Below are 13,060 nucleotides of genomic sequence, written 5' to 3' on the forward strand. Positions count from 1 at the left end.
TATTTACCTCGTTTATATTGGCAGGAACGGTAAGCAATTTAACACTTAACAAGCTATCACTTCGTGTGGAATATGTTACTTGGCTAGGGCTCACTAGGGTAATACTTCGAATCAATGGCATTTCACTGTTGTGGGTAAAAACGGAGAATCTTGCAGGTTCACCTAATTCAGACGATAAAACAAAACCTCCTGTTACGGAGTTACGGCCATCATCGGTAATTTCACGGCGGTGAATCTGTAAAGAAACAAAAAAGATTAATAAATTTTCTTTTGGTCTTTTTTTTGAAGAGACAAAAAGTTTGATATTTACCTCAATTGGCATACGGGATTCTCCACTTTCAAAATAGATTTCGGCAATGTTGTATAAAACGTTGGTAAGTTTGAAATATGTCGAAAAATGTGAATTAATATTGTTATGTTTTTCTTCATATACCGAAAATGCAACACCTCCAGTTTCTTCGGCCAAAATATCCAAGGGTTGTTGACGTAAAATATTTGGATAATTAATTGTACTGATACGAATCTCGGATGCTTTTGCTTTTGATGTTAAGACGGAATCAGTTGTATAGTCCATACCTGGTGCAATTACTAATATAACTGAACTAGCTGCACCATGTACTCTGCTACGGTCAGTTAACATAGTGATAGCTTCTTCGATAGCGCATCTCAAACATCCTGATCGTGAATCACTTGGTGTGTATGGAATATTTGATGCAACTAAATCTCTAGCCCGATGATCTTTTAATGAACTGATTTTTAATAGAACACTTGCTGCTGTTTCATTGGCTAGTACAAGACCAACTTCTGTATTTTCTGCCAAGTCAAAAACAGCCCACTTACGAATAGCATGACGTAAGAAACTCCATGATTCACGTAATAACATATCTTTAGTATCTTCAATAATTAAAACGTATCGGGTAAGTTGATGTTTTTTGTAGACAAATAGAGGACGTGTATCGATTACTTTTTTCGTTGGGTCTTCGGTTTCATTGAATGCAAGATTTTTATTCAAGAAGTCATCATGTTTTAAAATTACATCCAATGTACTTCGACCGTTGCAAAGGAAATTATGTTTGGTTGGTGCCATTTTATTATGGTTACCATCGTCGCAGAACATTGATATTGTTGGGGCTTCGGCTGCAAACATAATTGATGTCCGTGCTCTTTCATCAATTAATGCTGAGACATTATATGTTAATGAAGGATCGGCACATAATCTGTAACAAAAAAAAAAAGGTAATTTAATAATCAGATTTGGTGGGAATAAAATAAATACAAAAGTTGCCCAAGTAAATTCGAGACCTGGAGTATTTGGCTACTTTTGACTTATTATACGAAAAGCAGAAATTTGATATCGATTGTAAATTAGCTTCCTGAGAGCGTGAAAAATCCGAAATCTCTAAATAAATAAAGTTTGGTAATCTTTTTAAAATTTGGTGCTAATTAACTTCCCAGCATAGGAAATTTTTGTAATGGGTGATTTTCGAAACCGAAATTTTTAACATGTCTTTACGTTTCATGGTCAGGTCAAGGCATTAAAACAAAATATGGAGAAGAAGTATGTGTGTACGTATGGTACGTTTGTGGTCATTTTTTCCTGATCGATATGATTCGAAAAGAATTACATAACATTCGGTCGAGCCTGTCCAGTTTATTTATTTTTTTCTTATAACTATTTATTTTGCTGGGAATTGTTATTCGTGTGGATCTCAAAGGCCAATCCATACCCTACCCACGGCTTGTTTTGGTTTTAAAAATAAAAGCAATAGAAACTTACCCATTGTCATTAATTGGGAAATCCGAACATCCAGTAATCTTTTGACTCTTATCCTGATCATTAATATAACACATTGGGTAAACGGGATCATTATGATAACCAATTTCATCAAAAACACCATAACGATATTTAGCCCATTCTTTAACAATTGTCCGTCCCAATGAGTTTGAATAATTCTCCAACGTATCATAATTGAGGAATATTTGATTTCCTGGTTCACCACAACCGCCTGTTTGTTGTGTCCATGCTGGAATTGTACCACCTGGTGTAACACGCCGTTGTATTGTTATATCACTATAACTATTTGTAGCAGGTGAAACACGACTTCCTCCTGGTATACATGTATCTGGCCATGATGTGGGTAGTATTACGTTAATGGATTGAAAAAATGCTCGACCATCTAACGCGGTGAATAGATAATGGGATGCAGTTGTTAATGTTGCCTGTAACAAAAAAATAATACTAATTAATTTTCAAATATTCATTCTTTAGAGAACTTATTGAAGATAATAATTTTTGTACGCCTATTAGTGCAAATTTTAGCGTCATTAAATAATTTTTTAGTGAAAAAGTTTCAAAACAAAGTAAATTTTTATGTTTTTCTTTTAACATATTTAGGTTTATATATTACTAGCTTGATACCCGCCCGACTCACTGAGCATAAAAGTAAGAAAGCGTAACAAACAAACAAGTATCCTTACTTTCACATTTATAATATGTAGGGATATGGATAGGGATGGTAAAATTATTAATTATTATTATAATTAAATTACTATAATGATTTTAGTAACAACTGTTTAATAATTTGTAAACATAGTAATTATGGTGTAATTATATACAAAATGTTTTTAATTTCGTGTTTTAAGTTTTATCTTGTATGTAAACGTAAATTTTCAAAATAAGGAAAAGAATAACTCAATATTTTTATTGTAATAAAATTAAATATACAACTTTCGAAAATGTAAAACATCCATCAGGCTAAAAAAAATTACGTGTATGCTGCAAGTAAGGAAGATTTTATAATAAAATTTTCTTATGAAAACAATTGCTTGAATAATTATTTATAAATTAAATTTAAGTACTTGTAAAATATATCTTTTAATTTAAAATAATAATTATAAGAAGGTACACGGCATACGGTATAAGGTAAGTAATATTACAAAATTCACGTTTTTTAATGTAAAAACATTTACTTTATATATTTACTAATAGCTTATATATTATTTTAAAGTAAATGTTAAAACAACTTTTCAAAAATAATCATAACTTGTAATATGTTTTAAATGAAACAGCAAACAGCCTCAGTACTTTGTAAGTAAAAAATATCTTCTTTAATAAAATTCACGATTTTCTTTCTTACAATTACATCATAATAAATTTGATGTGAAACACTCAAATGACCTCTGATTTAAACAAAACTATAATTTGATATTATGAAAAAAAAATGGGTCGAGACTCAGACGATTAAAAATTATTTTCATTCCCGAGAGTCGATTTTTTAAATAAAGGACCAAATAATTTTAAAACAAATTGTATAATTGGGAGTTGCAACGCCCCAACTGGCGATAATAATTTGTATTAATTTAACAGGAAGTAGACTCGCTTTCAGTAGTATCAATTTAGACTACCAAATGAAAATACTTGTACTTAATTTTTAACGACCAATCAAAATAATCAAATTCAAATCAGATAAATTCTGCCAATTGGCGATAATAATTCGTACTAATTAACATTGGAAAAGGACCCGTTTTCAGTAGTTCCAATTTAGACTAACAGATTATTTACTATTTATCATATCCTAATATAAATTGAAATTCGAACAATTTTATCAATTTTGTTTCAATACTACATTCTTGATAATTGGTATTAATGAAAATGAGATCAAAATTATGCTTAAAAAATTCGTTAAATCGTTATTTATCCTAAGTACCTAAACGTGTTAGAATTGTTGTTTGAAGAAATTCCAATAATTGAGTCAAAATTAGAGTTTCTCCTTATCTATGTACCATATTTAAATTTCCTCATTCCTGTGTGCTGTTAATCGATAGTGGAAATATGCTGTTAATCAATTTGAAAATTTCAGATCTAATCACACAAAGTTTGCATATGGACGTAAATATTAAAATCAACAACAAAATATTTTACAAAAATACTAATTTCATTTAATTTGATTAAATTAGCTGTGATGAAAGTGAAATAATACGAAAAAATTCACCTGTCAGTAAAAAATTTAAATGATATTAAATTAAATAAATATTAAATAAAAAATGTTGAATGCTTAACTTCGGGCAGTTTAATAAAATCATTATTATTTTGTTATAATGTTTGAGGTTGAGCTCATCATTTTGTTTTATACAAAGATTAAATAATATTTCATGATTACGACACAAATAATGTGTTTATTTATTTATTTAGGGTAATTACATTATGTATGAGTGTTGATGATGTGCCCTTTCAAAGTAATAATAGGCTACGTAATCAAATTGTAATTTAATTATAGAAAATATACCTGCATACACGGAAAAGTTACTATTTTATTATCATTTTTAACGTTTTTATAAAAGTTTTTGGTATAGGAATATAATGAATATTTTATTATCAAAATATTCTTCCTGATATGCAAAATTAATTCATATCTGAGAAAGAATCGAACCCAGGACCTTTGGCAGGCTAGAAAAGATCTAATTAGAAAAAATCAAACCTTGATTTTTTGAAATATTAATAAAAAAAAGTTGGTATTGACAAAAAATTGGCAAGATCATTTTTAAATTTTATTTTATTTATTACAAAAGCGATGATTTGTCGATTGACATAAATCATATTAAGATTTAACCAGGATCTAATAAAATCTACGTTAATTAAACTTTTAAACAGTAAAACAATAAATTAATACTTTAATTGAATTACCTACATAAGTATAATTAATTAAAGTAACCTGTACTGATATGGGTCACCAGTTACTACATTTTTTGTTTTAATTTTTTCAAATTAATTTATGATTTTCCTTTACACATTTCTTGTAGTAATTATTGAAGGGAAACCTTAGGTCAAGTAGCAGTATTGTTTATATATATTATTAATATCATAAGACATTTAAAAATATAATACTTAATATAAATATGTAACAGACGGTCATGAGGGCTCCCCTGTAAAACGGAAATAGAATAATATCAAGTGCATTGTACAAGTTTACTTGAATTAAATATTATTAAAAAAAAATAACTTGATCTGGTTTTATATTTTATTAGACATATAGCGGGATTGAATTACCTACTTTTAATTAATAATACAATAAATTGAAAGGTGGGCTTATAAAAATTAATTTGGAATGTTTTTTTGAAAAAAATATGAAGGTGGCATATTTGGAAGTAAACGTGAATTATCGGAGAATTGTATTTTAAAGGAATCCCAACGATCGATTTGAATTGGGCCTTCCATGGTTGGTATCATAGTCCTAAACAGGGCCATCTTTAACCTTTTGGAGGTAACTTTAACCTTTTCGTCTTAATTAGTTTGACAGTTGACAAATCGAATTTCTTTCAATGTTCAATTGAACCAATAAAAGAAATATAATACTAATACTGCATAAGTTTAGGGCTAGAAACTTCGAAAATCGCATTGTAAATAAATTATTTTGTCGTTGAATCGTGTAATTAAAGTCTAGAATGGGACAAAGGCAAATTTTTTGGAGGGCAGCCAGGGCTCTCGTAGATTGAACTGTCTTGGGTACTTATCCAGAGTGCCCAGTCGAAAAGAAGGGCCTTGCCTAAGACATTTAACTGCTTTCATCTATTTCAAAACATTACTCAATAAGTTTCAAAGTCGACTTCATACTTGATCATTTAATAAATTTTTTGTTTATAAACATAATTTAATGATTTTAAAGTCCAAAATTTTTTGCTTTTTATTTGACAGACGATTCGTGGTTTATCTTAAAAACATTTATTTGAAATTAAAAACAAATTATACAAAAAATTTATATATTTCCTACTTCGTTGAATGAAGGACGATTCAAAAAAAAAACTACTAAAGTTTAAAAATAAAATTTAATAATTTTATAATAAAAAAAACTTCTTTTTTTTTTTCTACATGCAATATTCAAAACTGACGATGTACTTTATAACAACAGGGCAGACAGAACGGACGTCGGATGACGTTGAAGCCATATAAAATTTGAATATAAAACTATAAATGCATGAAGGAGTCATCGTATAGTATGTGTTTTGAATGAATAAATCGAACTGTATTGTCTTTGCGATGATATAAAAATTATACATTTCTTGTTAGAAGCGATTCAAGAAAAACATATGGCAAGTTGAACATTATACAAACTGATTGACGTTCTACCTAAACATACTAAAAACTCATCCTTTATGGTTTATACATTTAACTAAAATGCGATATTTGATAGCTAACGTAACATATGTGCAAAAAAAACTTTTCTTGGCTTCCAATCGATAAACACACATGTGTATTTTGTTTATATTACAATTTACACATAATTTCAACTTAAAATGTTTTAAGGAAGTTAATTTTTTGCTTATAGAAAACAATAAATACGCAAGACGCTTTTAACAGTCAATTTGCTTTTAATTTTTAATTGAAAGCAAATTGTTAAAATCATTCAAATGTAAAATACAGTTTAAACAAAGAAAAATACTTTTTTGTCAATTTTATCACTTACAAAAGAGTTAAATGTAAAGCTTAAGTTGTGGGGAAAAATTCATGTCGAAGGAAAAAAGATACAGATTGATCTTGATTATGTTATAGCACTTTTTGAATTATCACCGAAAATTCGCTTAGACAACACATTTTTTTAACCTCCAAACCAAAAAAAGAGGTGTTAAAAGTTTGACCGCTATATATGTGCATCTGTCTGTCTGTCTGTGGCATCTTAAAGCCTAAATAGATGCACGGATTTTGATTTTTTTGTTTCGTTTGAAAGGTAATTCAAAGGAGAATGTTCATAGCTATGTTTCAAGTGCGATTTTAGGGTTCCGTACCCGGAACAACTAAAAAAGTAGGTGAAAATAAACAAAATCGGTTAAGTTTGGTGAAGGCTCTAAGGAAAAAATAATGTAAAGGAGAGTGTTCTTAGATATGTTTCAAGTGCGACTTTAGGGTTAGGCACTCGAAAAATTGGTCGGGAGTTTTTAAATTTTGCTAATTTCACTTGTTAAATTGTATAGTTGTTAAAATTTGAAACAAAGTTTGATTACTGATGATACCTCAAAGTTAGCGGTGAAAGGTTTTATTAAATAAATGTATGCGATTATTATTCAATTCTACAATAAGATAAGGTTATCCAAAGATAAGGTTGATTAATAATGAAGTTGAAATTTGATTCTATTTTCGTAGCATTTAGAAATTGTAGGAAATAGTAGCTAATTGTCCAATAAAAATATGGAATTATTTAAGTGATGAATGATTACAATTAGACAAACAGCTATTATTATTAGCATTATTATTCACACACACGTAAATTAACAAAAATATTCATATATATTTTTTTAAACATGCAAACGTAGGTATAGTTTATATTATTCTATTAAATAAGTTCAATTAAGAGAAAGTGATGATGAATACTGATTATCTTTTCAAAATTGTTTATGAAAAATGATTATACCTACTTTTTTAACGGATAATAATTATTATTATAAAATTATATATAGTTAATGAATAATTATCCACGAAAAAATAAATAATAATTTGCATATTACATGGTATTGTAATGAATCTTAATTTTTTTTTTTTGAAAGTCATCGAACTCAATCCTGATATAGAATAATTTCTATTTTGGCTCATTTCTATTTCTATGTCCTATAGAGGCCTATGTGGACGAGCGTTTGTCTACTTTGACAGCTCAAATCAATAAATTTAACACCGTAAGAGGTGTTGAAAATATACCTGCTTATAAAAGGCATTAATGAGAATGCATATACACGATTTGAAGAAACCTTGATTTTTTGGGAACGTTCTTAAAAATCTAGAAAAATTGTCAGATTTGACCTACCATTTTTTATCTTCCAGCACATATAAAATACTCGATTACTTATAACGTAAACCAAAAATTTTGTGTATTTTCTACTATAGACTTGATTATTTTTTTTACTTTTATTAATTCCTTGTTGATTGAAAAAATTCTGGATAAACAAGAAGTTAAGCCACTTTTCATATTGTTTGAATCTCTCAACCCGAGTAGGTATTTATTAAACTCTGAGTTTTTATTTAAAAAAGTATAAATTAAAAGATAAACAAAAATTACTTAAAAAATAATTGACGTGTAAAAATTATAGAGACGTGCTGAATAATAAAAAAATTTTTTAGCTCCTCATAATTCATAATCAAGTGTTATGTAAATATTAATTAAGTTTAAGCATACATAATTGGATGGTTAGTTAATAAATCTTATTAAAAAAGAATTCTGCACATATTAATTTTTTTTTCAATTATAAATTCATAACAATTTAATTTATCTTCTTATATGATGGGAATATATCACATTTTATCTCTAAGTATGATGTGTGTTATGTAATCTTTTTATAAGAATTAAGAACGCAGCATTTAGGAGATGGATGGTTATCAAGTTTTTTTTTAAATACCGTACACATTACGTATGCATTCATCTTACCTATCCATCAATAAATTACCCAGAGTCGAGATACAGAGTAAACATTTAAAAAAGAAAAAAAAATGTTAGAAGGTCATAAGTACCATGCTGTATACTGGTTTTTGTTTAAAAATATTATTATAATTATACTTATCATTTTGAGTACAGGGTGAACAAAATCGTAAAAATATGTGGATGATATCACGAGCATAATCTTTTCTTTAATGTCAAACTGTCTCATAAGAAAGGAATAATCAATAATTCAGTAATACAAATATCTACGCTGGAGCTCCAATTACGTTCCTTTGATAAATCGACGAAAAATCAATCGTCAATTTTTAAAAATGTAATAAATTGTTCAGAAGAAAAACAAATTTCTGTGAAAAGGATGATTTACGTAGTTAATTTTTTTGGAATATCACTAATATTATATATAACAATATTCAAGGTCCACGTATGGTATCTTGCGGTACAACCCAAAATAATCAAAGAGAACAATAAAATATCATATCATCGTAGCTCGATACTTTACAAGACCGTTAATGTTACATAAAAAAGATGTGAGGTCCAAGTATAGAGCTTTGCGGCACACCTGTATATATTAAATTTACTTTGAATGATATGCAGAAGAGTTAAATATTCGCCACATAAATTCAATCATTCTGTATTTTGATTAGACATTTAAATCGCACACATATAAAACTATTTGATTTTATTATAAAAAATACCTTTGAGCAATAAATACATTGTATAGACTTTCTAATAATATATATTCAACCTATCCTAATACAATGATTTCATCTCTAACGTCTTACATTCTCTCTTGTTATTCTACAATTCAGAAAATAACTTCATCTTCATTTTAACAAGGACACGTTTATATTTTATTTATTCGATTGCAAAATAAAATTTTTACATAACATTTTATAGCTGCAGAAGCATAGTAGATAAGTACTGGATTGATTAATATTATTAGTTGTGTTTGTAATAAGTACAGGTACTTATTCAATAATATAAAGGTAATTTTTACGTATATTTTTCAATTACCCAAACAAGTAGCTTATTAAATATTAATTTAACTTAATCATATATTTATATTCATCAAATTATATTTTTATATTTTTTCGATTCGGTTGTAAATTAAAAATTATTTGAAGACTATACTTTTTTTTGTTTTTGAAATTGATATTTAAAAAGAAAATTATATGGTCTCTAATTTCAATTAAATTTATTTGATTGTTTTAAATATTATTGGAAATATGTACCTATATGTACAATTTTTAATGATGTTCCGTAAAAATATATGGTAATAAAATTAACTTATGGAATAATTGGTTTTTTGCTTTTTATAATTTGATATCTTTTCTGTATTTCCAATGAGAATAGGGTTTTCTGCTGATTAATTATAAATTATCTTGAGATTTAATTTTAAAAGGCACTTCAGGTGTTTTAAAATTAAAAACAATACAAAAATTGGAAGATAAAAACAAGTCTAACATTGTTTGATAAAACTGTGGCGCTCCTGGCGTATAAGCCACTTGTATGGGTAGCTTAATATTAAAGGGGCGATCGAGAAAAACAAATGTCTTAAGATCTTAAGCAAAATTCTCAATCGAAGTGCATTTTTTCAAACTTCTTTTATTTTTAACTAAGAAAATTGATCAGCTGCATAAGATATCAGCATATAAAAAAGATGACAGATATATAAATTAAAATTTACTTTTAATCAACAGTTAGGTATAAAATGAGAAAGGTGAAAATGTTAATTACTAATTATTATTTATTGGACACATAATAATTATAAAAAATTTGCAAAATTTGCATAAACATATTTTTTTCATATATTACAGCAGTCAAATGTCAAATTATGCATTAAAAAAACATTATTATGTAAAAATTGAATACAAATCAACCTGTCATTAAAAAAATTTACATAAAACATCTTAATCAGGAGCGTAGATTGGATTTTGTCAACAGGGAGAGATATTTTTATGTTTATTATTTTTTATAGTGATATTTGAAGTGAAATGGCTCTTTTATTAAATGCGTTTTATAAAATGAGATTGGAAAGGACTTTGAGGGCAGATCATGCAAATTTATTTGAAAGTGGAAATATAATTTTTGATTAAAAATCCTCTCTCTTCCTCCGTTACTGATTATTAATATGAATATTAATTATATGTATGTTAAATATTATTAAATTGGTATTTTAATAGGTGTGTGACTATTTTTTTTTAAATTTAACTAAATAATCTTCTTCAGTTTTTGTTTCATCAATATATAAATATTATTAATTATTATGAAAAGAAAACTTTATACATTTTTAATAAGATATTAGTATGTAAGTGATACATCGAACTAGGCAACCAGATGTTTCATAATCATTTTTGTGTCTTGAAGCTATTTTAACACTTTTTATTTTATAAAAATGTGTTCTTTTTAATTTTGAGGTAATTTTGTAATTTCTTGAAATAAATGTTTTTGTTATAAAATAATTATCCTGTCAATGGGTTCTTTTTTTTCTTATTTAATGCATCAAGTGTTTCATTAATTGCTAAATAATTCGTGATTTCTTTTGTTAATGGTTAAACGAATAACACCTGCTATAACCGTAAACTATCTTTTAAGTAACGACCTTTGATTCTTTAACAAAGGATAATTAAAGGAATCTTTTTTTTTAGAATTGTGGTATTGATAGTAAGAAACAAGTTGAGCGTGCTTGTTGAAATTGAAATCGGTTCACCCGTTAAGGCGCTATGATGCCACAGACAGACACACACATATTACAAACTTATAACACCCCTTTCAGGAGTTTTTTGTGCCAAAGAAGCAATTTTTTTTTTCAATGTAAGACAATTTATTTGTTTTGCGTTTCAGTTAAAAATTTCATGACCTGTCATTAGTTCCATTTGATTCCAAAGAAATATTTATATAGAAGTCACGGATTACAATTTAGAATGAATATTATTTAAACATTGTGTTATTAATAAAATTAACCGAAATGAAAAGTTTCGTAAAAGTGAATTTTTGTTTAAATCACATAATAATGTTCTTTGAAAGTACTATAATAAAATTATCATAAAAAAAAATTCAGCAAATTATAAAAAAATTATCTTTAAAAACGAATTAATTTAATATTAAACAAAGACAAAACTTACTTTTGATACGTATCGCTAAGAAGAGGTCATGTTATTAAATACTACTTCCTAGAATAGATCTATAACGAATTTCATCTTTCTAAAATCTAAATGATGTTTGACAAAGGTTAAAATAATCACACCGACCAATTTCGTCTTATAAATTTGTTTAAAAGTAAAATGGTTAGGATTTCCTTAAAATCCGTGGGTTTATTCTTGTGCGTACACAGTAATTGGGGTAGGGTTTAATTTAATGGCCTTTTTTACTTAATATGAATAAAAATTATTTTCTAATTAAAATTTTTTTTTATAAAAAGTCAATAAACCAAAATTCTTATAAAATATTCAAAAGTGTGTGTTTCGTCAACCGTGCGTTTAATAAAACAACACACACACACGTAAAAATTTTAAATTAACTAGTAGAGACATATACGAAAATAAAATAATTATTATTAACCCACTTTTTAATTTGAGGTTCACCGTATAATTAGAAATAATTTTTTAATAATTTGTTAAAAAATAAAGTATTTTTTTTTAAAATGCGTTTTACATTTTTTTGGTATATATATCTTATTTATATTAAAAAAAAAAAAAACGAATTCTCATTAAGAATGCGGAATTTTATGATATATTTATTAAACGACCACTTAATTATTTTTTAAAACAATGTATATAATATTTATTTTGATTTGTTTTATATCAAATAAACAGGTTTCACTGTAGTAAATTTACAAACAATATGCTATTTAAAAATGGTATGTTTATATATCAAAGTGATGCTTTTAAAAATGAGGTTTGGAATAGATTTATGTTTTATTTCTGGTTTATCAACATTTTATTCCCTACAAAATTATAGACGATTTATATAATACATACATATTACGTACGCTTCGTATCACATAATTTTTTTGTCATTAGAAAAATTTTCAATTTTTGGTTAAATTTTCATATCATAGTTTTTTAATGGATATATTAAACACATAAAAATTAGGTATTTAAATTAGGTCTTAGGCATATCGAAGAGATTAAATTAGGTCTTAGAAAAGAAAAATTTCACTTCACGATTTTTTATGGACGTAATACGCATTTATGTAATAAATGAACTGTATGATTTTTATATAAAATATTTCTCATAAGTATCAACGCAGCCAGCGATCGTATCGATTCCTATATACCTATTTATAAAAGTAGTTTATCAATTTATTTAATAAATAACATATTTTAAAAAACATGAAGAAGAATTATTGATTTCTTTTATGTAATTGACATTTAATTGTTTAAATAAAATCAAAATTCATCAACATTCAATTGAGGATTCTATGGGAAAATTTTTATTTTAATTATTATTTATTTAATTTAATAAAATTATGTTATGTAATCTATTAATTTTTGTATCTATTTATCTATTAATAGTTTATTATCAAGCATAATAGAACATACAAGTTTTGTAAAGAATGAATTTTTAAAAACCGAGCAGGTTGTTTTAATTCGCTACAAAAAGGGATAATTTTTTGTCTTTGTATTCGACTGTGAAAA

The 13,060-nt window shown here is 26.5% G+C and overlaps 1 protein-coding gene across 1 annotated transcript in view; it reads right to left on the reverse strand.

Annotated features, from left to right (window-relative positions):
• LOC123298105 (calcium-activated chloride channel regulator 1-like) overlaps positions 1–13,060 on the reverse strand; it is a 45,779-nt gene that overhangs the window by 2,310 nt on the left and 30,409 nt on the right. Inside the window, exons 2-4 of the mRNA XM_044880010.1 lie at positions 1,778–2,220; positions 311–1,217; positions 8–235 (exon numbers count right to left, since the gene is read on the reverse strand). Coding sequence (XP_044735945.1) covers positions 8–235; positions 311–1,217; positions 1,778–2,220 — 1,578 coding nt within the window. The remainder of the gene's footprint in view (positions 1–7; positions 236–310; positions 1,218–1,777; positions 2,221–13,060) is intronic.

This window comes from Chrysoperla carnea, chromosome 4, assembly GCF_905475395.1.
Source record: "Chrysoperla carnea chromosome 4, inChrCarn1.1, whole genome shotgun sequence".
In the NCBI taxonomy this organism is placed as follows: Eukaryota; Metazoa; Arthropoda; class Insecta; order Neuroptera; family Chrysopidae; genus Chrysoperla; species Chrysoperla carnea.